The sequence below is a fragment of the Gadus chalcogrammus genome, chromosome 9, assembly GCF_026213295.1.
Source record: "Gadus chalcogrammus isolate NIFS_2021 chromosome 9, NIFS_Gcha_1.0, whole genome shotgun sequence".
NCBI lineage: Eukaryota > Metazoa > Chordata > Actinopteri > Gadiformes > Gadidae > Gadus > Gadus chalcogrammus.
Genome location: NC_079420.1, coordinates 23,325,821 through 23,350,325, shown reverse-complemented (window position 1 = coordinate 23,350,325; position 24,505 = coordinate 23,325,821). Strand labels below are relative to the sequence as shown.

At 46.8% G+C, this 24,505-nt stretch overlaps 3 protein-coding genes across 5 annotated transcripts; 1 reads left to right on the top strand and 2 right to left on the bottom strand.

Moving 5' to 3' along the window:
* Positions 1-273: 273 nt before the first annotated feature.
* On the bottom strand, positions 274-11,737 carry fan1 (FANCD2 and FANCI associated nuclease 1). Of its 3 annotated transcripts, none has more exons than XM_056599365.1 (13): positions 10,319-11,737; positions 10,104-10,244; positions 9,796-9,997; positions 9,468-9,701; positions 8,980-9,111; positions 4,643-4,751; positions 4,363-4,482; positions 3,369-3,533; positions 2,052-2,211; positions 1,868-1,971; positions 1,565-1,759; positions 1,175-1,303; positions 274-1,002 (listed from the first exon to the last, which is right to left on the bottom strand). In XM_056599365.1, exons 1-13 carry the CDS (start codon positions 11,460-11,462, stop codon positions 859-861), a joined length of 2,979 nt encoding a protein of 992 aa, XP_056455340.1. In that variant the 5' UTR covers positions 11,463-11,737; the 3' UTR covers positions 274-858. The 3 variants fall into 3 exon arrangements, with proteins under 3 accessions (XP_056455340.1, XP_056455338.1, XP_056455339.1); XM_056599363.1 differs by having other exon boundaries at positions 275-1,002; positions 9,796-9,985; XM_056599364.1 differs by lacking the exon at positions 1,175-1,303 and having other exon boundaries at positions 275-1,002.
* A 1,830-nt stretch (positions 11,738-13,567) lies between these two features.
* Positions 13,568-21,104, top strand: apba2a (amyloid beta (A4) precursor protein-binding, family A, member 2a). Its single transcript, XM_056599720.1, has 12 exons — positions 13,568-13,645; positions 13,829-14,668; positions 14,899-15,009; positions 15,593-15,632; positions 15,748-15,893; positions 16,235-16,321; positions 16,435-16,620; positions 16,815-16,994; positions 17,226-17,438; positions 17,727-17,846; positions 19,167-19,307; positions 19,901-21,104. Exons 1-12 carry the CDS (start codon positions 13,568-13,570, stop codon positions 19,970-19,972), a joined length of 2,214 nt encoding a protein of 737 aa, XP_056455695.1. The 3' UTR covers positions 19,973-21,104.
* A 343-nt stretch (positions 21,105-21,447) lies between these two features.
* On the bottom strand, positions 21,448-24,399 carry duox2 (dual oxidase 2). The gene is made up of 8 exons (XM_056599321.1): positions 24,367-24,399; positions 23,485-23,662; positions 23,268-23,325; positions 23,056-23,190; positions 22,571-22,778; positions 22,261-22,475; positions 21,957-22,135; positions 21,448-21,718 (listed from the first exon to the last, which is right to left on the bottom strand). The coding sequence occupies exons 2-8, from the start codon at positions 23,629-23,631 to the stop codon at positions 21,707-21,709; spliced, it is 954 nt and encodes a 317-aa protein (XP_056455296.1). The 5' UTR covers positions 23,632-23,662; positions 24,367-24,399; the 3' UTR covers positions 21,448-21,706.
* Between the last annotated feature and the right edge of the window lie 106 nt (positions 24,400-24,505).

Here is a 24,505-nt window from a genome sequence, read left to right as displayed (position 1 = left end):
TGGGAAGAAAAATATTATTTCAAATGCCTCATGGGATGTTAAGTGCTTATGGCACAGAAGGAGCTTTGTACAGTGTGAAAGGCAAAAAGTCAAAGTAATGCATATTAATCATCAGCCAAGTATGTAAGTGGCGACAGTATCTCTGGGGGTTGACTGGTTCGTTTGTCGAGCTCCCTTCTGGCTTGTTGAAGTGTCCTTGAGTGAAACACTTAACTCAATACTTGCTCCCTTGAATGAGGGAATCCAAGACACAATTAAGAATCTCTCTGAGTGGCCATATTAGGTAGAAACGTGCTAATCATTTGATGCTGTTAAATGGCATCCATTAGTTATAGTAGACTCTAAGATGAACACCAGCACATTGGCTTGAGATCTCCCCAGGTTATGTAAGTCAAGTTGATTATCCAATTATCCTTGAGATACTGTACAAAGGACTTTCTCCAAATACTATTTTATTGGTTCTTTCATTTCCTCCTGGTAACAGGAACACATTTTCAATGGAGTGGTTATAGTGGTAAAAGATTTAGGATTATATTTGTTACAGAGTAGTGTTAAATGACATGGAGGTCCAACTAGAAAATAGTGTTTAATGGCATGATCTTTTTTCTACATGGAAAGTAAGAACAATGTAAGACAATACATTTTTGTTTAACAAATCCTCATATATATATGATCATCAACATCAAATATTTTTTTCAATTTCAATTTGAATCACAGCTTATTCCTAATATCAAACTTCATTATTATTACATTATAATTGAACAGACTTTTGCTACTGATGGCATCAATTGTCCTTAATAGCACACAAATAGTAAGCTTCTGCCCAGTTTAAAGACAATACAATAAAATACCATGGCACTATTTTCCTTCAACAGCGAATCCTTTAGCTCCGATGGCGGTCACATGGCAAACCTCCACGTCCGCCCCCAGCTTCTGAAGCTCGTCCAGCCAGATCTGCTGCTTCTGGGACAGCCGGTCGCTCGGCCCCTTCACCTCCACCAACTGGAAACAATGCACAGAAAAGGGCTTCCCATCAATGCACAGGGTTCACAGTCTTGGGCCATGCACTTTGACCCTTGGCTAACAAACCTATCTGAGTTCAAGGAGTTGCAACATTAACACTAGAAACAAAACCGAAAGCTTAACAGAGAGTTTAACTTGGATGCCATCTCACTTTGTAGCTGTTGGCCGATGTGCTCCACACCACTAGGTCTGGCAGACCTGCTCGGCAATGCCTGTAATCCTTTGCCATGCGTGTGATCATACCAGCCAAGAAAGCTCCTCCCATGCATGACACCAGACTCTGCCAAGACAATACACATTAAGTATTAGGTTATGAAAGACTCCCTATGGCCACTTCTACCTGTTAAAGGACACATTAGACAAAAATACCTCCGTCATTAGATCTGCTCTTGAAATTGTTAGATGATGAATGTGCATTAAGGAGAATATTGTGAGCACGTGGTGTGCTGCTCGCCCAAATCCACTCTCTTGCTCGTTCCAAGCAGTAGTTTCATAAACAAACTCACTATGGTACGATGTATAATACCTCTCAGATCATTACCTGTGCCTGTTGCAGGCTAGCGAAGCGCTCCCAGTTGACCAGTGAACACGCCTTGCCCATGTGACATGTCCACACGTCTTCCATCATGCTATGCAGCACTTCCACTGAAGCTTCACGAAGCAGCTGCACACGTGTCTCAATAGAATCTCTCCGGTTCCCATAGAAACAATCTGTGAAAAGGTCCAACGGACATGTCTGCGAGAGGAGATGACAGGTTAATAGGTTTGTGGTAATTTTGTGTTCATTCAAATTGGTGAATTTATATAGTTCAACATGAATAGACGATAATTGTATTATACACACCTGGTAGGGATTTCGGAAAACATCTGGAATACCCTCCATGAAAATGACATCCCATAATAGAAGACCAAACAGGGTTGAGAATGTTGAACCCTCGCCATGGATCCCTATACCCGGCATGATAGAAACACTTACTTACAGTTCGATGGTCAGGATGGAGGGATGGATAGGGAGCAGCCATGCCTACCTTGGTCAAACCCTTGCCTGCAGTAGTGTGCCAGCGACAGCTCTTCCACGGAGCACATGATGGTGGCATTGCTGTGCTCTCCTCCCTGGTCTGCAGGCATGAGGAAAACGTTCTTCCCTGTGCCCCCCTCGTGTGGAAACAGCTGACCTCGGATAGTCACCTGAAGGAGACCAGTGCACAAACAGAGAGCCACAGGTACATCATTTTATGTTCAAATCATGTTCAAGACATTATCTATGTCGAGATGTAAATCAGCATTTATTTTTGTTCAACTCACCATTAGCTGAGTACAAACAAATTAGTCTTTGGCAGCTCCCACAGCTGTATGTATGTTTTGTCTAACAACAGAAAGCGCATACAAACTGCCCTGGCTAGGTTGTTCCCTTCAATAGGGCAGACCGATGAACAAATCCATACGTTTCGATTCTGTGTTCACACGCCATTGTGCATGCTCACAGACTTTGAGACAGAGGTGTGCAGTTAGTGTTCTGAGCGAAGATGGTGGCAGAGTTAGAGGCAGTGAGATGATTCAGGATTCTGAGTGCAGAGCAGCTCAGATGAGGGGTGTTTTTTAACTGATTAGAACACAGCATAACTGATCACTCGTGAATCTAAATGAGTGCTCAGTTCCAGGTCCATTTGTATGAATGCACGGAAAACGAGACTTTCAATTGAGCACAAATTGAACTTTTCCCCAACTGAGGCAGTATATTGTAATTGTTGGATCGAAGCAAAAAATCATCCACATTTCGATCCTAAATACACCGACCTGCTCGTGACATTACACTTACAAGAATCCTAAATGCATGCCTCTCCGTCTCTAAGTAGGTGAGCATGCAAAGAGGCTTGTAGTGGCAGATTCAAAACTTCGAATTGTTCGTTTGTGGGCCCTTTTGGAGAGAATATACAAATATAATACCCTAGTCAGGGCAGTTTGTATGCACTTACTTGGGCAGGACACAACATCAATACATTTAACTAAGTGCTGCTAAACACTCATTTGGTATAGAATGATGTCAATGGCTGGATTCCTTGTAATCAGTGAGAGGGGTTGAGTTTAACAACCTGACCAATAATAGATTTATTAATTACAACAATTAACCTGGGGTCTAGCAAGCCGGCAAAACCCTTTAAGGTTGAACTGAATCATTGTTGTTCAAAATTATTCCTTATTGATTCATAGAGAATAACATTCACCGGGTAAATTAAGCCATACATGGATGGGTTTTACTCTTGAAAAAGTGACATGCAGGCTAAGCAATATCTAATGAAGAAACCCCAGTTGTGACCACGACCACATGTGGGCTTCAAACATACATGTGGGACATCGGTGACGTCGATATTAGGCAGCTCTTTGAGCTTCACAACGTGTTTCTTCATGCTAGGAGACTCCTTCATCCGGACTGCTCTCTGGTGAAGTGACAACTGATGACCTGTCCTCACCAGGGGGTCTGCCAACCCATCTCTGATGGCACAAATCGCCTGTATTCATGAGGCAAGGAGGGGGAGCAAACAAACAGGGCCAGGTGGATGAAAATATAAGAGAGAGAGCCTGAGTCTGAGGAGAAAAGTTGTAGGAGTTTTGGCAGAGCCATGTTACGATATTTCTAACAGTTTATTCACATATTTTATATTCTCTGATAACAATTATCCAGTTGGACGGACGGTAATGACTTGTTTTGAGTTACGGTATGTGTTTAACCTGAGTGATGAACTGTGACTGAGTAAGTCAAGGATGGGCTGACGTTTACTGTTTCCTCCAGTTCTTTCTCCATTTCCAGTGTCTCTCCTCGTGAGTGTGCTTCAGTGTTTCTACAGAGTTGCTAACATCCCTGTCTACTCCAAACCCCCCCGCCTTCCCTCCTCGCATTACCGAAGCCCATGCTCTCCCCTCATGAGGCCAGTAACCCCATTCTTTATTTATACAGGCCCCTTCTATTTGGTTTTCGGGGAGCCCCTTATCCATTATCCATGTTCATTAAATGATACTTATTTGAATATAGTAACTCCTCGCCTGTATTCAATTAAATATATTGGAATTAAAGTTACTTAAAAACCTTGTGAGAATAGAATTTAATATTAGGTGAAGGCACTGCATCCAATTGCATTCATAGTGGGTTATAAATACAGTAACAACTGCGTACCTAATTTATATTTGTGATCACAACATGATGTAGCTCTATAATGGTAGATAACAACTGCCTGCCACAAATCTTCCTTAAAGATTCCACTTAAACCCAGTAAAATATACTTAAGCTACTTTAACAGCTACTTTTAACTTACGCCTACCGTATAACCCATTGTTGCTCACCTGCTCGGGTTTCTTGAGGTGCTGCTGGAGGTTCAGAGCCAGTCTGTCCCACCAGCGTCCCCGGCTGTCAGGACAGTACACCGTCTGAGCTAGAAGAGACCGCAGCTCCTCTACCGCCTCCTACAACACACCATGTACCTCAGTGCAGCTGATGGATACCTAATTATCGCCTCTATCATTCCACTGGCATCCTCAGTGTTGTTGGTTGTGCTTGGAACCAATGGACACATATGGAGGATCTTTGCTGTCAGGCTAAAAGAACAGAAGCTACGGAGCAAACCTTATAGCAGCGCTGCCTCTGCAGGATCTCCACCCCTCGGGAGAGGATGCGAGTGTAGGCCCAGCCGGTGGTGAAGCACCGCAAGAACACAGGCAGCTGCTCCTGGTGACTGACAGAACACAACAAAGAGTTAGCAGTGCCATGGTTACAGGAAGTTCTCCTCCTGGTGACTGGCACAACACAACAAAGAGTTAGCAGTGCCATGGTTACAGGAAGTTCTCCTCCTGGTGACTGACAGAACACAACAAAGAGTTAGCAGTGCCATCGTTACAGGAAGTTCTCCTCCTGGTGACTGACAGAACACAACAAAGAGTTAGCAGTGCCATCCTTACAGGAAGTTCTCCTCCTGGTGACTGACAGAACACAACAAAGAGTTAGCAGTGCCATCGTTACAGGAAGTTCTCCTCCTGGTGACTGGCACAACACAATAAAGAGTTAGCAGGGCAATCGATACAGGAAGTTCTCCTCCTGGTGACTGGCACAACACAACAAAGAGTTAGCAGTGCCATCGATACAGGAAGGGGTTTTATCGAACCCTGTTTTATCGTTGTAGATGTCCTGAAGGATTCCAAGTTTGAGCGCAGTGGATTTAACTGATGACAGGTGAGAAATGGAGATCCTTATCCATGTCATTGAATTTACTTCCCTGAGTTGTATTCGGGGACTGACTAATATGATTCAACACCCCTGTGATATCTTGCTCCCTTTGAATGGAGTTCAGTGAACAATCCTGTTGATCTGATATTTAATGACACCAACTTTGGGGGAATTTGGAACAATACCATAAAAGACGACAAGAGGAAAAAACCTATCCTCTCCCGTCTATTCTTTGGGCGAACGGACAGTCCTTAAAAAATAAGCCAGACGAGGTGCAAATTTACATGAAGAACCCCGACAAATTCATGGATCTCTGTCTCATGGCCTTCAACCAGATGTGGTGTCGGAGATCTGGACTCTGAATTTGATGTACGAGGATTAGATATTCCTAATATCTAATATATACTGTGTATACTTTCCCGTATATATCAACCAGCGATGGTGCAACAACTTCATGGTTTGTGAAAAGACTGAGTCTACAGGCCTTTGAGCTTCTATCTGAATCCGTGAGACGGTCTACCTTCCCAGAGTTTCACCTCAAAACTGTCACTGTATCCACTTCTAAATGCCAACCAAAGATTCTCAGTTAAAGATTTGTTGTAATCTATCTTACTGACGACTAACTTTATACATAATACTCTGAACAGCACGAGCTTGAACCTTTGGCTCCATCGAGGTGGCATAGAAGATCCCCAGATCACAACACGGTCCACCTACTGCCAGCCAGTATTGATTCATTGACAGACGACGCCGTGTGAAGTTACATTGCCATTGGTCTCTGTTATCCCCTCTTAAACACTGTCCCTTCGAACCTGACATGGTAAGTGTCAGTCTGCTTTTGTTGAGAGGGGTATGATCGTTGAGGGTAGAGATAAAGAAAACTTAACTTAAGTACAAGGGTAAAATAGAGGTAGCAGCTGAAAACACAGGTGGCTGAAAACAAAGACAGGGTCATGTGATGGGGGCAACAACAAGGTCTTAGCTATTAATGGTTATAAGAAGTACAGGTGAGCAGCTTGACGATGGCAACAGTCTTTTAACTTGTTTCTTTTTCACTGCTGATTTGACATAGATTCATGTGTGTGGGAGTGTTCCTAAGACTTTCACATTTTTCTTTCATTGAAAATAACCAAAAACCCTCTTAATGAAACATATTTGTAAAAGAATTTTAGGACAGGAGAGCCTGCATCATCCTTTCCAGTTCCCCCACATAGCAGGGAGAGGGGTGATAGATGCTACTCTCACACCGCTCCATCTGCTTAACCAACATGGTAGACTTCTGTGGATTGACTTCTCGTTGGCTTTTAACATATCCAGCCCCACCTGCTGGCAGAGAAGCAACTTGCTAACCTCCATTTAGAGCTGAACATCACGGGCTGGCACTGACATACAGATTGTGAAAAAATGATACATACCTTGACTGTTATTGACAATGAACTACGTTTTGAGTTCAACACTGAAACCATTTGCAACAAGTTGGAGCATTGGTTATATTTCTTATAAAGAATTAGAGGGCGTAAGACTGTTATGAACCGTTATCTCTGTTAAGAATTTTATTTAATCTTTTGCGACATTTTGTAAGGTGGCCTGGTTTAAACGTGACCCTTTGTAATAGAAATCGACCAGCTATACTATACTGGTGACAGTGGTCAGTAATAGATCATTGGGCTGGGATAGGACCTGCTGAAGGGTATCATTAATAGGCATGTTCTCAGGAAGGCCCATGCCGTCCTGGACTGTCCAGGCCACCCCCTGCAGGGAGAGTTTACCTTGCTCCCCTTGGGCCAGGCCTCCAGACTGCCATGGGGGATACCAACCAGGCCCATGAACCCCTCTGTCCCTGTGGCCATTGGTTTAGTTTATCGCTGACTACTGGTAATGATGTGTTGGCGTCTTGTCGTTGTGCTTTTATTTGAACCTCATGTTGATGTCCTTGTCTTGTCTTGGCTAATCCAGTGGGATGTGTATGGTGCTGAATGTGTCCAACTTTTAGCTGCCCAACTCATCTCCCAATGGGACAATAAAGATATTGAACTTGCTGTGTGTAAACTTTTATTACAATTCAACCATTAAAGGTCCCATGGCATGCTACTTTACGGATGCAGTTATATAGGTATTAGTGGGCCCCTTATACAGTATTTGAAGATGTTCTAGAAATTCAGCCTTGGTGCAGAATTACAGCCACTGCGAGCCAGTCCCACAATGAGCTTTCCACAAACGTGCCGTTTTTTAGAGGCGGGTCAAGGTGGAGGGTGGAGGTGTGGCCCCGAGCAGCTTGCGGTCAGGGTACCATGCGCTGGTGTTTACAGTGGATGTAACGTAATGGCTCGGATTCATAATATCATCCGGAGGCGCACACAGCTTTAGGCCGTGTTCTGTAACTATTCTAAAACACTCCGGGTACTCCGGTGGGAGTCCTGGAGCTCTGTATCTAAATAATATAATATAAAATATAGATATCTATAAAATATAATATATATTATCACGGCCAAAAGCTGTGTGTGCCTCCGGATGATATTATGAATCTCAAACGACTGCGTCGGGTTCTCCGACGTCTCTGGTTCTTCCACTTCCACGTCAATCTGAAGTACAGACTGAGCGGCAACATGGAGGAGAAAGGGATTGTTGCCGTTTGCGCACTCCCGGTGTTACACCGAATTCTGCGACTCACCGAGAAGTGTGACCACAGGGGGCGGGTCTTTCCTTTCTTGATACAAACGTTAATTCTAAAAAGCATTTTACACAGTAGCATACAATAGGAAATGCTCAAAGGTAAATCCACTAATTAAAAACTGACTGTAGGTTTTTATGGGGAATGAATCAACTGACCGTACCGTACTAAACGCCCTATCCATTGTATGGGTCTGTTAAATGCTAATCAAATCAAAACTATTTATTTAGCACATTTAATAACAAGGTGAGGGGGTGGGGGGAGATCTTATGTTTGATTATGTTTTTGTTTTAATCCTCACGTTTATCCGACTTCATGTCTGTCTACTTCAAACTAGTGCTGCGTGCATGTTGCAGAAAATGTGCAAAAGCGCCCCCTGGGGTCACACTTTTCGGTGGGTCGCAGAATTCGTTGTAACACCGGCACTACCACAGTTACGAGACTAGAAGTGGGGGTTTTGGGGAAATTGGGGGAAAGGAACGTTGGCTTTGATTCCCTGGAGTCCAGATTGAGCGCGGCATGGAGGAGAAAACGATTGTTGCCCGGGATTGTCTCCCGCCGGAGCCCCAGTGCCGAGGCACCAGCGCCGGAGAACCACCGTCGCCGAGAACTAGCGACGCGGAGAACCACCGCCGCGGGGCACCACCGCCGCGGGGCACCACCGCCGCGGAGCACCACCGCCGCGGGGCACCACCGCCGCGGGGCACCACCGCCGCGGGGCACACACACACACACACGTGACGCTAATTGTCTTGTCATTGTCTCAGTGGTGGGCCAAATTCTCTGAGCGGGCAAAGCAGAGAAAAGGGAGGTAACCTGGCCCCTTATGACGACATATGGGGCCAAATTCCAAATCAGCGCGTCTGAGCTTTCATTTTTCAAAGGCAAGTAACAGAGTTGCAGAGAATACTTTTCGGATACATTTCAATATGCTAGGGGTCTGGGGTGTTGCTCAATGATGCCTGCAGGTAGGCTGTGGACTTTAGGGTTCGAACCAAAAACCATGACCACTGGACTATCCTGCCTGCCTGATACGATCAGTAGATGGCATGGTGTGTGTAGTGCTCACCTGAGGTCGAGGGTGTTTCCCAGTTCCTGCCAGGAGTTCTTGGCTGCTTTGTAAAGGTCAGAGGCCTCCTCCCACTGGCCCCCCTGCATTGCCGTGATCACCTCCTGTAGGGCCCGCATGGCGGCCTCATACCTGTCCTCAGCAGGTTGAGTCAAGTTCAAATCATGAATATGCATGTCATTTTACTATAACTATTCAGGATCTCTAATTTATTTATATAATAATCAAATTAAATATCACAATTTCTTAGACTGAATATATTATATATTTCATTAATATTTTAACATTGATACTTTGTTTAAATATGACATATATTTATATATATTTTTGATATATTTAACAGGATAAACAATGATTGTTACCGTGGAAATGGGGAGAAAACCATTTAAAATGAAATAAATTTACAATAAAGCACCATTTAAGATGAAGAAAATACACTATCACAAAATTACAAAACTCAAGTGCCATTTCTGGCGGCAGCAGCCCACCTTATAAGGTCATCCCTGTCCTGGAAGAGGCTGGCGCTACGCTGCACGGTGTAGTCAGGGAAGGCCATGCGGCCGGAGTTGACCAGTAGGATGGTGTACAGCTGGCCCTGGCCCCCGGAGCCCATCTCCTCCTCCTCCACGCCGTCCGTCAGAGAGAACAGCAGCAGCACTCTGGAGAACACAGCCCGGGGACCTCGACGCAGACGCACACAGGAGCCTGCCAGCTGCTTCGCCCTGTAGGTTCATGGAGGATCATTCAGTGTGCTCTACTAGTGGGAGTGAACCGACCTGTGGATTGAATGATCCCTGGATGCTCTTTTGTTCAGACCTCTTAAGAATGACGGCTCCGATGTTGTTTTGACCGGCGGCCAGGCTGAAGAGGGACTTCTGACGGCTCAGACGCCGAAGTCCTTCCACCAGCTGCTGCTTCTGAGTCACCGAGCTGCTCAGGTGGAAGGTCTTTGCAATACTTTTGAGATCTGGGGCCAGGAGGAGGTCCAGAGCCTCACCCAGATCCTGCAGGTCACTCTCTGCAACAAGGAAGGGTCCGGAAAACCAACGTTTATTACCACATGAAACATTTAATAATAAGGTTAATTATATTGTGATGTGCAATTCATTTGTGATTTCATAAACCTTTCTCTAAGGAGCCACAATCCACCAGCTCTTGAGCGACGGGTCCCAGATCCTTGGATATTTCTTCATAATCCAGCCGATTAACTTGGAGCCATTTCAGTTTCCTTTGAAACAATCTCACGTACAGCTTCTGTCCCATGACTTTTAAAAGGGAAATAGGCGTGAGTGAAGCTATGGTAAACGATAAAGAAATTAAACATTGTATTTAAAGTTACCTGAGAGTTTTTCAAAGGCCTGTATCGACGACAGGTCCTCCTGGTTAAAGAGCTTTCTGTCGTCCTCGTTCTCCAGCACCGCCTTTAGAACGGTCCGGAAGTTACGGAGGTAGTACGGTAATCTGGAGCTATTACTTTCAGAGTCCTTGCTGGGTTCGAAAGCGCTATGTTCAGACGTTTCAGCTCCATCCAAGCTTTTATCCACTTTCTCGTGGACTTTCTGTTGTTTATTCCGTAAGCCAGAAGCTGTATACGGCTCCTTTTGTTTGTTGCTGGTGTCAGAGATCTCTGTTTGCTCTTGGCTGGAGATCAGCATGTTTGATTCGATACTTATCCCCTCGCGTTTAGGTTTTTTGCTAGAAACTGGCATTTTATCCATGGACGTCCCGGGAAGTTCTGCCTTTCTCTTAGAGGAAGAAGAGGGCCCCGGAGAAAATACTGGATTGATGGTCACTTCTGCAGACTTTTTTACTGCCATGATGTGTTCATTTGCTAGACACTGTGGGCTTGTTATTGAGATACAGTTCATCTCACTATGGCTAACCCGTGATGTCAGATCAGTGGTTATTGAGCAGACTTCGTTGTCATCGAGACCATCACACAGATTTTCTTTCTGTGAACCACTCAGCTCCGAGTTACATCCATCTGTATCTGGTATCTTTCTGCTCTCCCCATGTTCACGTATTCTACACATCTTCGAGGAGAGAGCACCAAGGTCGATCTGTCTCACCACTGACGAATTGCTTTTCTCTCGCGTCATCTGTCTAGTGCGGTGCTTTTTAAAATAAGGACTTGTTTTGGTCTCCTTGTTCTCTTCAGACTGAGAGGATAAGTCTCGGGCAGGTGATTTAACGCCATTTACTTTGGGGGACAGTTCTTTACGAGGTACAAGGGAATCATTACCTGCTGGGGCAGCATCGTCTGCTCTCTGGAAGTTCTTGCACTGCAAGTCGATGTGATGGTTGATGCTGAACCTGGGTACCAGCTGGCCGCACAGAGGACAGGCCACGTCCGGTGGGGGCGTGTTCTTAAAGAACGAGGTGATTGGAGTCGTTACACTGGTGGATGATTTATCACTTTGGTTTCCTTTCTTCTTACCCTTAGACAGGGATAAACGGTTTCTGGGTTTGTTTCTTTCACTCATGTTGGAAGGTGGACGTAGACCCACTGCTTGGTCCACCAATGGGGAAAAGAGATTCAAAGTTACCGCTACATGGACATGTGTTCCGCTATAACTAAAGAAAAATCGTATTAATCTTCGCTTTGATTAAATGCTGATGCTTTAGAGATAGTCTATACATATGAACAATTTTTTTTTCGATTTCTGGCTAATTAGACGGATACTCATTCACTAAACGACACCATAACAACAACAGAAGCTAGCTCATTCTGTACCGCGCCTCAGACGACCAGCAGAGCGCAGAGCGTGGATAGACTGTAGTAGTCGATCACAGATCAACTTCCACAACCCAGCGTCTAAAAACTAAAAATAAACGTCTTTTTCTATAAAGTTTATCTAAAACAAGTATCTCAAAAATAATCGTTGTTTACGATGCATTCAGGAAGAAGGTGAGCGACACTATGTTAAACCGTTTTTTACCATACTTAATAATCAACATTAATAATTTAGAAAGAGCACCTTGAACACTTATTAACGACAAAGGGACATTTTAGGTGCCTCCATTTTTTTCATTCCTTCTCAGGTTTTTTACCCTTCCTTTTTTTTAATTGAATATTCGTTTTCGTGAATCGTTATCAGCGGACTGGAGGTTGAAGCGAGAAGTGAAAACAAGGAGCCCGATATGTGTTCGCTTCTCCGCTACGCCCAATCTGGCAACCCTGGCTGCAGTGCGCTGCAGCCAGGGTTGCCAGATTGGGCGGGAAATCTGTCCCAATCTGGCAACACCGCACAGGAGTGGGGGTGTATCTACACAGATTCCAGGGCGCACCTTTTATTCCCACACCTCCCGTCCAGACAGATCAAGATGCAGGCGTTTTAAAAGCGAGGAGGATCGCCGTCCAGATCGATGTTTGTGAGTGCTGCCATATTGAATAATATGATGGGGAGGGGGCGGGGGCGGGGGGGGGGGGGGGGATAACCTTTCTATGCATAGGCCTGTGATGCTTGCGGTAGTCCTGGTCGAGACAATAGTGCTGGCTATGCACCCTAAGGTGGAACCCCAGCCCCATGAGTGAGATGCCAGCATAGTGCAATCTCGGTATATTTAAATCAAGGTCGATCTGAATTTGCACCGTTGCGATGATGCATCCTGTTTGGGGGATGGATAGCACAATGCGATCACCTTCGATACGTTGGAGCCGAAATGCGGAGATCTAAGATCTGGTGATGATCCCAGCCTGTGATTTTGTAAACGCGACGTCCACTTTTGTGGCATAACCAGGTGGACCACAAACCCCTGCAGTTGCGGCAAAAGTTTGGCGTGAGGGCTGATAGAATCTCGTCCAAATATGAAGGTTCATCCCCGAAGACTGGGATGTCTGTTATTGATCAGAGCTCCAGAGCCCGTTCAGCACCATGGAGAGTACACCGTTTGGTCTGATGGGGTAGCTGTGTTTCTGGGGAGCCTGTGTGTTGTTTTGCAAATAAAATACTGGGGCATTGCTATTGCTATTAGTCTAGTTCTGAACCATGATGTGTCCATTATACATTGTAAAAGGTTTTGAAATTTTAGATGATAAAATAATCAGGCAGTCATTTTTGTTTATTCAAATTATGAAATGAACAAACAACCTGTCAATCAGTTGAACGTCACTGTTGCACCTTCTTGTTTTGGTGAGGGTGCCACTGATCACGGGTCTGTGCTGGACGTGGTGTTTAAATTGTAATGATTAAATTACATCATCAAATTTAACCTTTCAACCATTCAATTGGCTCATTGATTATTCATAATAAAATCATCATATGAGTCAACAAGGTCTATATCTGTTCATACCGTGTCATCCATAATGTAATCTGTTTGTCTGTGTGTTTGGTGTCCCCACAGGGCTTAGCGTAGTGGTCTTACTGGGCCAGATATGGCACATGGAAAAAGGCCAGACACACTTAACAGAGTCCTGGTTCCCGGCTCTCCGCCCTGCCCTGCCACCTGCCGGGGGAAGAATGAGCACCAGGAGGAACAGAGGAGTCTAGCAAGGGAGGAGCAGGCTCACTCCAGAAGAACCCACGGGGACCATGGCCAGCCCCCCCCCCCCATCCCTTCCACTCACTACTTCCTGAAGTCGGAGAACATGGAGGAGGCGGAGACCTGCTCCGAGTACGACAACGTGGGCTCGGACGTGGAGCAGGACTACGACGAGGTCCTGCACGTCAACCGAGGAGGAGGAGGAGGAGGAGGAGGAGGAGGAGGAGGAGGAGGAGGAGGACACGTCAACATGAGCTACTACAGCCAGTACTCCTCCGAGGAGGGCAGCTACGCAGAACACACCCTGTCGGGGGAGGGGCTGTCCGGCCCCGTGACGCCCCCCCCCTCTCCACCTCTGCATCGGCAGGAGGCGTGCCCCGACACCGAGCCGCCCCGCCCGTCCGACCCTCGCTTCTGTCGCCACCCGCCCCCATCCCCTCCCCTCCCTGCCCCCCCTCCCAGAGGCGACCGCGACGGCCACGCCCACGCCCACGCCCACGGCGGCGGGGGCGAGGCGGACGCCATCCGGAGGCTGGGCTACTTCATCGATGACTCGGACGAGATAGAGGAGGTGCTGGACGGGGTGCGCTTCGTGGAGGACTTAGAGGAGGACTGTGACACGGGCCCCGAGGAGGCGGCCTCTGCGGTGTACCAGTGCAGCGACGCTCAGCGGGGCGGCAAGAGGGGCGAGGAGAGGTTCAGAGAGGACCGGGCGGCCGTCGCCAGGAGCCCCGAGCCGCCGCCAGTGGCCAGCAGGCGGCTGGTGTGTGAGGCCGCTGGCCGGGGGTCCAGGGAGAAGGGGCGACCGGGCAATGGGAGAGGGAGGAGGGGCCCAGCCGGGGAGGCTGAGAACGGAGCCGCGGGCCCCAAAGGAGGACCTGACGTCAGCGGTGAACCCAATCCAAAGATGGCCCCAAAGGACGGCAGAAAGGCCGTCGCACGGACCAAAACCAGATCCGACGGTGTGAAAAGCCGACCTCAGCCCCCGCCTCGGCAGCCCCCGCCCCCAAGGCACGTCCCCCCCAAGCAGGCCCCGGCTCCCAAAGAGACCCCCGTCCCGTCCCCGGCCCCCCTCGACAACGGGGCGGCACAACAACAAGAGAGTCACCCCAGGGCCCCCAAACAGAACCCGGAGCAGGTGGAGGCTCCAGCGCAGCACAGGGATCCCCTCCCAGACAGACCCAGACAGCAAGAGAGAAACCCACAGGTAAGGTCCTGTTCTACATCCTGTTCCGGGCTACGGCCGGTACATTCGGTCCGTACCAGCCTCCCTCCAGTTTCACACAGGAACATAAGTGGGACGTTGCAAACATATTCAATTCCTTTTTCAAACACAGAGATAAAAAAAATAATGCAAAAATCCATTTTATGAATAATGCATCCATGTTAATTACCTTGTGTTCAATTATTCCTTGTCCTGTTGAATGTGTCCCGCAGGGCGAGAGGAGCCAGCCCACCTCGATGGCCGAGGAGGCGCCCGAGCAGCCCAGCAGGCCCCCGTGCCCGCAGGACCCCCCCCCACCAGAGGAGAACAACAGCAGCCCCCAGGTGAGGTCCTCAGCTTAGCCATGTGTGGTCAGCCTCCTGACTGGTGTAAATATTAGGTTCAACAAAGGGAGTAGGCGGTTCTTACAGACATTGGGAAACATGTGCCTTCTTTTTATGGGTGTGTGTTTGCAATGTGTGTGCAAGGGCCACAGTAGCTCAGGGGGTAGAGACTAGTAACTGGAAGGTTGCTAGTTCGATCCCCAGCTCCTCATAGTTTAGTTAAGAGGTTTCCCTGAGCAAGACACCTCACTAACGGCTCCTGACGGGCTGGCTGTCGCCCTGCGTGGTTCACTCGGCCGTCAGTGTTTGAATGTGTGAAATGTGTGAATTGTGTGAATTGTGTGAATTGTGTGAATTGTAAGTCGCTTTGGATAAAATCGTCAACCAGCAAAATCCCCTATTTGTAAAATGTAAAATGTAATTGTTTGACATTGGGATTTTGTGATGGAGTGTGATGGCGTGTGATTGTCCTAACCCCATGAATGGTCTACTGGAAGGTAGTGCTGTTGTTACTGAAGCTACAGCGATGCTATGAGTGTAGACCCAATGCTACAGAGCACTAATCAATATCCACCTTTTGCAGAAAACGCAGGAAACGGCCGCCTTCCCCAGCTTTGTGGACGGTAACAGTCTTACATGTAAATGCCAAACATGTAGAGCTTCATTTACACAGGCTTTGTGCTCCATATGTAACTACAAGAGTGTGCTGCTGTGTGTCTTCTGCTGTTGTGGCTTTAGTCCCAGGCCCCTGTGAGCCAGAGGACCTCATCGATGGGATCATATTCGCGGCTAACTACCTGGGTTGCACGCAGGTGCTGTCCGATAAGAATCCCTCCAAGTCCATACGCATGACCCAGGCCCAGGAGGCCGTCAGCCACATCAAGGTGAGCGTCTTCTAGAGAGGGACCCAGGTCAGCGAACAAGATGAGATGAGCACTTGAGATGACTAACAGTAAAGGCTGGCTCCAGATAGGGTAACACCTGTGTTATACACTGTTGCGCCACACGATGGTGCTATTACACCTTTTATACGAAAATCCTTAAAATCCTTACACTGAAGAAACCTCAGTGTAAGGTTGCACGTTATTGTTTTGTATATGGACTGCTAAATAAAAGGTATAAGTATAATGTCCAATTATTGAACCTGTGATAGAAACATACTTCGTATACCAAATGAAGGCCACGTTTATCATCCTTGTTCTGTGAAATCCTTGAAACAACACAGAGTCAAGATGAAGACTCTCAAATGGTCACTGAGGTGGACCTCTTCATCTCCACTAAAGCCGTCAAGGTGCTGAACGCTGATACGCAGGTGAGTCACTAAAAGTACGAAAAGCGAAACTAATACTTAACGTAATACATGTTTTTATTTTGGTCTGATAAAGATTATGACCTTGTACGATTTCTGCCCCTGGTGCTCTTCAGGAGACCATGATGGACAGTGCCTTGCGGACCATCTCCTACATCGCAGACATCGGCAGCATTGTGGTGCTGATGGCCCGCCGACGTATGTCCCAGGGCACCCTCCAGGACGACTCGGAGGCCTCCATGTCCTCCGCCGACGGCAAGAACCAGTACCGGATGATCTGCTACGTGTTTGAGTCGGAGGACGTGAGTTTTCACACCATTACAGCACAAACACAGCAATGAAATAGAACTAAAACACCCAAAGAGATGACATATAAGGTATGGCATCTGGTTTTCTGTTTCTATATATAGTTCAGTGGACGATTACATGCGTTTTCTTTACCCTCTCTTGTGCTGAGTAATAGTGTACCCTAAGCCCCTCCCCCTGCCTCCTCTAGGCGCAGCTCATCGCTCAGTCCATTGGTCAGGCCTTCAGCGTGGCCTACAGGGAGTTCCTCCGAGCCAATGGCATCAACCCCAAGGACCTGAGTCAGAAACAATACAGTGACATCATCAACTCCCAGGAGATGTACAACGATGACCTCATTCATTTCTCAAACTCTGACAACTGTAAAGAGGTAGGAAAAAACACAATGTGTCCGGGACAGCGAAACACAAACAATTATCATTCATAACATGGTTGATTCCCTTTAAAGATCCCATATCATGCTTTTTTAGGGTTAATAATTGAATCTGGGGGAACGACTAGAATAGGATTACATGCCTGTGTGATAAAAGTATAGCCCTGTAAACCATAAGAGCCAATCAGTCGGCCTGCTTTGCCCTGAGCTGTGCTGTGTGCTGTGCAGCTGTACGTGGAGAAGCAGAAGGGGGAGATGCTGGGCGTGGTGATCGTGGAGTCGGGCTGGGGCTCCATCCTGCCCACCGTCATCCTGGCCAACATGCTGAACAGCGGGCCGGCCGCACGCTCGGGGCGGCTCAGCGTGGGCGACCAGATCATGTCCATCAACGACACCAGCCTGGTGGGGCTGCCGCTGGCCACCTGCCAGGGTATCATCAAGGTAGCCCCTCAGCCGGCTCCCTTTCTGTCCGTCCCGCGGGACGTTTCCCCCGTTTAGGTTTCCAATGATGGCTAGAAAGGTTGATGTATAGGATGTATGTTTATAGACGAGAGTTTTAAGCCAGCATTTTCACATTCGACCCCATCCTCACGATGGAGTCGAACACAAAGCAGGCACTCACACAGACAGATGCACAGCACGCACACATACACACAGGAAGAGTGTTGTATTTGAGGAGACACCTATGGTTGGAGAGAGATGTGTGATTGTGTTATTGTGTACCTTCAGGGGTTAAAGAACCTGGTGAAGGTGAAGCTGAGCATCGTCAGCTGCCCTCCTGTCACCACCGTGCTCATCAAGAGACCCGACCTCAAGTTCCAGCTGGGCTTCAGTGTTCAGAACGGCATTGTGAGTAGCACCTGTCAACGCACGTCTCACCTAAAGTCCATCCATCCATCCATCCACTTTTATTTCCCGTATCGACTTTACCTTAACTCGGGTGATAAGGTAAGTAGGGCAGCCCGGGGTCCCCCTCCTTTGGGGCCTTCCACCACCTGCTCCAGTGGGACGGCTGGACATCCCAGGCCCCCGGGGAGACCTCCTCCCTCCAGCGTGTCCTGGGTCAGCCCCGGGATCTCCTCCGAGTTGGGCGCACATGGAGCCCCTCCAGCAGGAAGTGCCCGGGCGCATCCTGAACAGATGCCCCAGCCACCTCAGCTGGCCCCTCTCCACACAGAGGGCCACTAGGGGGGCCATCACCCAGCTCCTCATCCTGCCATGGAGTGTGGACTCGGCTGGGCCGCGCTTCTGCACAGGAAATTAATTCCTGCCACTTGGATCCAGCTCTGTGTCCGACACTAAGCCTAAGCCTGCTCCCCAGTCACTCCCATCCAGGTTTCCCAGTCCCTGCTTAAGTTACTGGTTCAGTCAGTGAGATTCCAGTCAGGAGTCAGTAGGTGGAGCCTTTTGTGATCTGTGAAGGCTAATGATCTGTACTTCTGTTAGCATAGCATATGTTTGTTCAACAACAAATATTATATTTAAAAGTGTAACTATGCAGTCATAAACACATTTGTTGTTTGCGATATTGGCTTATAACAAGTAATTAAGTAAGTAAGTAAGTAAGTAAGTAAGTAAGTAAGTAAGTAAGTAAGTAAGTAAGTAAGTAAGTAAGTAAGTAATTGTGTAACTGCTCCTGATGCTATATATTTTTCTCAATAGCCTGTGTCGGCAAAATAGTTTGATAACACTTGCTCTGCATAACAATAAGTCAGGACACTTCCTTGATTCAGTTTTCATGTATTCAATTACGTGCCGTTTGTCACACGCATACTGTTTACATTTGATATCAGTTGGACTAATGTGGATGTAGTGGTTTTTAAGAACCAAAACAAACCAGATTAAAAACAATACAAACTACAGCCTCAGCCAAAGTGCTCCTCCCTGGCACGGCCTCCCTGCTGAGCGGCTGGGAGACTCAGACTTCAGCGGGATGTTTATGGGGTTGTGGTTTAGGGCCCTGGATCTGCTTTGATAAACATGACACACGGCATGGAGCTCCTTGGAATGCAGTTACAAAATAAAGAACTTTCCTGTGAATGTACATTTACACAAGGGCATTCAGTGACGGCAAAGTTTCCGTCTGCATAGGAATCAGAAATAAAATACTAAACATAAAATAACCCTATTTTGACTTCAAAGTGACTGTGACTGACTGTTGTGCTTCAGATTTGCAGTCTAATGCGTGGCGGAATAGCGGAGCGCGGCGGGGTTCGGGTCGGCCACAGAATCATTGAGATCAACGGGCAGAGTGTGGTAGCCATGGCCCACGAGAAGATCGTCCAAACGCTGTCCGTCTCCGTGGGCGAGGTAAGGCCGCCCCAGTCCACTCTCTACTCTACTGTTTATTACTTTAGTATTAGGGAAACCAAGGCTGAAGGATGTCTACAGGTACACTGTGGACACTGAGGTGTGTTCACACCAAAGGATGACACATTGACTTTTAAACTAGTGAAAAACTGTACAGTCTACTATTAGCTATTTTCAATAATTCATGATATGGATACAGGACTACTCGATGGCCATGGGTAACTTGAAAGAAATATGCAGGCATCATCATTCCAGCCCTCCTCCAACTTTCTTCTTCATTCAGAAGAAAGTTGCATAATGATGTATCTTTATTTCAAACTCTTCTACCCTTATTTACCACGTTATTCCCTTGGGGGGCCAATTCTTTGAAATATGTATCTATAAGCTTATGATGTCCGGAGCCTAACGCCTAGTCCTGTATCGGTCAGTGATAGGTCAGACGTGGTAGGACTGTTTAAGGCGGGGTGGTGAACCATGTCATCTTGATATAACTTAACTTTGGCTGGGCTCTCGATTACTGGGAATGACTTCACTTTCACTGTAGTCATCAGCAGCCTTCCTTTTCCTCCTGCACCTTTCTGCCTCCATACTAGATCAATATGAAGACAATGCCTGCAGTGATGTTCAGACTGCTGACCGGACAAGAGACGCCCATCTACATATAGAGGAGACCTTCACTACGATCGCACAAGACCAGTGGGCGCATGCATATAATAACCACTCCTGGAAAAATGCTCAATTTGGTCGACTTGATCACCAAGCTATGAAAGATCAACACCACTGAACATTAAAAACAACACCAACATCGACACCCATGTTTAAGATAAAGGCAACAAGGCCGAGCTGCTGTTTACCAAGAAAAAACAAACCGCCACGCTTAAATCACGTCGCTAACTGTGTGTGCTGCCTTACGTGGTCCGCTATGTTGAACCCACAGTGTACATAACCCTGCTCCTTTTTGATGTGTGCCGAGGCGGCGAGGAGCCCCGGGGCCATTGCTTCAGGGCGTAGGGGACGCAGCGCGGTCGCCTGCGCGGACCGGGGAGGAGCAGATCCGTTTACAGTATTACCCCCAGCACTGGGGGGAGGGAGGGGGGAGTTGTGTCTGCATGAAGTGCCCCACTTTAGTTCTGCATGGCTAGCGAGTTGGAGGAGATAGACAGGGAGTTAAAAAAAATAGAGGAGAAAAATCATTTTATTTGGAGCTGTCGCAAGCACTGGAAAGAACATCCAGTTCTCACCTACAGATTAGTTGTTTCTCTTTCTTGAATTGCATTGTCATAAGGAGTATAGTGTGAATAAGCTGTCTATAGTGGTGAGTGTGAGCATTGGGTATGGGAGAGAGGGAAATAATAGGGCCATGATTATTTTCTTATGAAGTGACGAAATAGTACATTTATTTTTTATTTCATCGTTTTTTTTTATAATATTACGAGGTGTAAAGTGTAATACTACTGTACATAGTTTGGTTTCCAATCGGTACTGTGTGGAAAGGCTTTGTGTATTCCTAGATGCATGTTACTTCCTCAACTTTAACTTTAATCTACAAGAAGAATCGGCACCGGTATTCATTTTTGAACTGTCTCAATGTTTTCTGTATCATGTTTCAGAGGAACATACTATGTTGTAAAAACGCTCTTTAAGTATTGAAACAATGGTGAAATGGTGTTCCTGAAGGCCAAAGAAACCATTATACTTGGAAATTCATATTGTTCAGCATATTTACCATAGCGTACCAGAATGTATCAAACTATATGTAACTATATGAATGTATTAGACAATTAAAAAACTAATGTCACAGCGTAACAGCTGCCCCGGTTCTTTTTGTGAAAACAAAAGGCATAGAATCGTCAAGTCATATGAAGATGCCTTTGCGTGTGACTCTTTGATTAGCAAGCAGAATAGTTTGAACCCTCATTAAAACTTTCACAGTTTAGAGTTTACAAAGTGGAAATGAGTGAAGACCCAAGAGCATGGAAAACTGCTCGGAAGCAAAGCTCAAATGCAGTGGACATATTTGCATAAATCTTTTTCAAAAATCCCTAAATATATATATACAGGATGGGGTCAAATCAGTTCATAATAGGATGGACGATTTTGATGCTTTTACATTTTACTAAGTTTTCAGTCTACATGACTAGGCCTGCTTCACATCAGGAAATATCACAATAGAGGCTTGTTATATCTACATCATTTATTTACAGATGGTATTCAATAAACTGATAAACATTGCATTGGTACGTATACATTATAACATTTATATTTACAAAACAATGGCACACAACACAGAACAATGACCGCCACTTACGGTGTTAAACAGACATTTAAACTAACATTCTTAAGACATTCATTTAAATATTTTCAAGTATTAGCTGGTAATGTCGACTGATGGGACATCCTCATACATTAGCCTGAAACATAGAAAAACAAAGACTTCATTAAGAAATTCACAAATTTAAGAAAAGTACTAATGTTTTCACGACTGCAAAATAGTCATGGTTAAATCATTTCATTGGGCAATGAAAGGAGTATATCAAATGACAGCCCTTTGGACATGGGTACTGTAGTAATATCACTATGTACAGACAGGTGAAACGTCAGAGTAGTTTCATGTTCCTTCAAAATGAGCCCCTTTTGTTAGCCACTTACTAGGGTGATTACTGATACGGGCCCTTCCTCCAGGAACACCGAGTTCAGGTAACCCGTCTCCGAGTACGCGTCCTCCTCTTCCTCACTTTCCACGGCTATGCTGAAGGCTTGCTTCATCTTCTCTGGTATCAAGCAGTCAAACAGCACCACCGCCATGCCAATGACCGCACACAGCACACCTAAAGAGCGTTAAAGTGCTCGTTACAACCACCACAACAATAACACAATCATTCTCCCTCTGTGCAAAGGGAAAAGACCAGGGGGGAATAATGAGCTGGTTATCTGGGGTGGAGGTGATGTTTACCTGTGGCTAGCGCCAGCCAGAAGGAATGGCTGTACTCTGTGACGAAGGTGCCCGCCCCTATGGAGAAGGCGCACTTGGGCAGATTCATTATGGTGGAGAAGGAGGCCATGGAGAAGAAGATGAAGGCGGCCGTGGCCAGCATCATGTAGCCGGCGTACAGGAGAACGGGCATGGAGAGCAGGATGTTGGCCACCAGCCAGCAGCAGAAAGCCGTCCTGGGGAGACAGAGAGAGGAGATCGAGATCTGGACCCCGCAAAGAATGTCGACGTTTGATTGATGTTCTAAAAGATGTGTGTGGTGGTTTCTTACCAGAGCGTGGCGGAGGCGTATCGTCCAGAGTATCTGTACTGGAAGATGAGGCCGCAGGCGCTGTTGAGCGTGAACTTCTCTGCGATATACAGGATGGGGTTTGGCAGGCCTCTCTCCAGGGCTTCTTGGTACTCCTCCTCCAGGGAGTCCTGCCAGCTGAACATCTCGTTGTAGTCGATGGTCTCGTTGAGTTGCATCACAGGGTTTCCTGTTCGGGAAACCAGTAAGCATTGATTATTATCACAGGTTGTATAAAAATAGCATTGCGTGGAAAAAAAAGAACAAACACAGGGACAACGGTGTTTGTTTAAAGGCTGATAAGATCAGTCAACCGAAAGTAAGACAGGGTGACTCTTGGCTCCTTAATGCCTGAACCTGCCCGGACAAAGACTTCTTAGTCACACAACGTATAGGTGTTTGGTGCAAAGCTTAAATCCCTGAGAATCAAAGGGCTTAGAACTGTCACGCCGGGGAACGTGACTCACCGCGGAGGGTAACGTTGATGCCGTAGAGCCCGACATGCAGACCGATTTCAGCATCCACGACGGCGTTGCTGAAGGACTTATAGGTGGCATTAGTGGTCGTCCAGCCCTCAGCCCAGTCATTAGTGAAGTTCAGCGCTAGAAGAAATAACAGAGAGGCGTTAGGCCGGCGCTCTCCACACTGAAACACCAACCAGCCAGGGATTCAAACTCACCCACTATCACAGCGCCGATGAACAGGCTGATGATGATACGAACCATCCACAGGTACCTCTGCAGGAACAGATGTTTCATTAGTAACCACCAAGGGGAGCCCCCAGTTCAGGCAGGGCCTGCCCTGGTGGACGCCACCACCGCACAGGATTAAACTGTGTTACAAGTCCAACGTGTGCGTGATTATATTTAATGGTTTCAGGCTCGGGTTTCACTCACCGCCTTGCCTCGGATGCCTGGCAGGATGAGGAGGAGACTGGTGAGCAGCACCAGGAACACCAGGATAATGGTGAGCAGGGCGCCGCTGAAGATGAAGGAGGTCCTTTGTAGCGGGTAGAATGGGTAAATGTCATCGTAGAAAGTCATCTTCCTGGCGGTTTGTGGAGGCGCAGTGTGGCTGAAAGACGGTGTTAACAGTGAGGACAGTGTTAGCGGAGGGGCTCTCAGTTACACAGCCGCTCAAAGAGAGAGAGAGGGAGGGCAGGAGGCGTCTTGTTTCTTGCAGCGATGTTGGAATACTTTTTGAGCAATTTAAAAGTAGTAAGAACATAAGTGTGACATGATGCCACAGGACATGCTGCTCTTGAACCCCGGGCCTGGTTTAGACATAACAGACCCCCTTTGCACTCTCGTAGCTTTTCTCGTAGTAGCTTGTGATACGTTAACATATTAAAGATCTCAACACATGTTATATTTAAGGGGATGTCGTGTATTGTAATCTGCTAATTTGGAGTAAGGTTTTTGGTATACTCGCTGCAATAAATACAAACAAATGTTTGTCCAATGGCACTGAAGCACAGACATGAATACATGCATGCCCACCCACCCACCCACCCATCCACCCACCCCCACACACACACACACACACACACACACACACACACACACACACACACACACACACACACACACACACACACACACACACACACACACACACACACACACACACACACACACACACACACACACACACACACACACACACACACACACACACACACACACACACACACACACACACACACACAAAAAAATATTATATCACTTCATCAAAAAAGGTAATCCAAAAGTTAAAATGGACAAGAGAAGCGTGCTCACCTGAGAGTGGAGAGGTGTTTGGATCCGAGCGGGAGAGAGTGGTAATGGTACAGGGACATATGGGTACACTTCTTATATACTGTCACTTGGGAGGAGGATGCAGTGATCGGAATCCCTTGAGAAGGAGGTGCGAGCCACA

Coding starts and splice junctions, on each gene's coding strand:
- apba2a (XM_056599720.1), top strand. CDS start 13,568: ATGGAGGAGGCGGAGACCTGCTCCGAGTACGACAACGTGGGCTCGGAC. Junction 15,894..16,234: donor AGGCCGTCAGCCACATCAAG/GTGAGCGTCTTC, acceptor GAAACAACACAG/AGTCAAGATGAAGACTCTCA. Junction 16,322..16,434: donor TGCTGAACGCTGATACGCAG/GTGAGTCACTAA, acceptor GGTGCTCTTCAG/GAGACCATGATGGACAGTGC.
- fan1 (XM_056599365.1), bottom strand. CDS start 11,462: ATGAGTGAAAGAAACAAACCCAGAAACCGTTTATCCCTGTCTAAGGGT. Junction 1,972..2,051: donor CAGGCAAGGGTTTGACCAAG/GTAGGCATGGCT, acceptor TGCCGGGTATAG/GGATCCATGGCGAGGGTTCA. Junction 1,003..1,174: donor CATCGGCCAACAGCTACAAA/GTGAGATGGCAT, acceptor CATTGTTTCCAG/TTGGTGGAGGTGAAGGGGCC.
- duox2 (XM_056599321.1), bottom strand. CDS start 23,631: ATGACTTTCTACGATGACATTTACCCATTCTACCCGCTACAAAGGACC. Junction 22,779..23,055: donor CATCAACGTTACCCTCCGCG/GTGAGTCACGTT, acceptor TTTCCCGAACAG/GAAACCCTGTGATGCAACTC. Junction 22,476..22,570: donor TACGCCTCCGCCACGCTCTG/GTAAGAAACCAC, acceptor CTGTCTCCCCAG/GACGGCTTTCTGCTGCTGGC.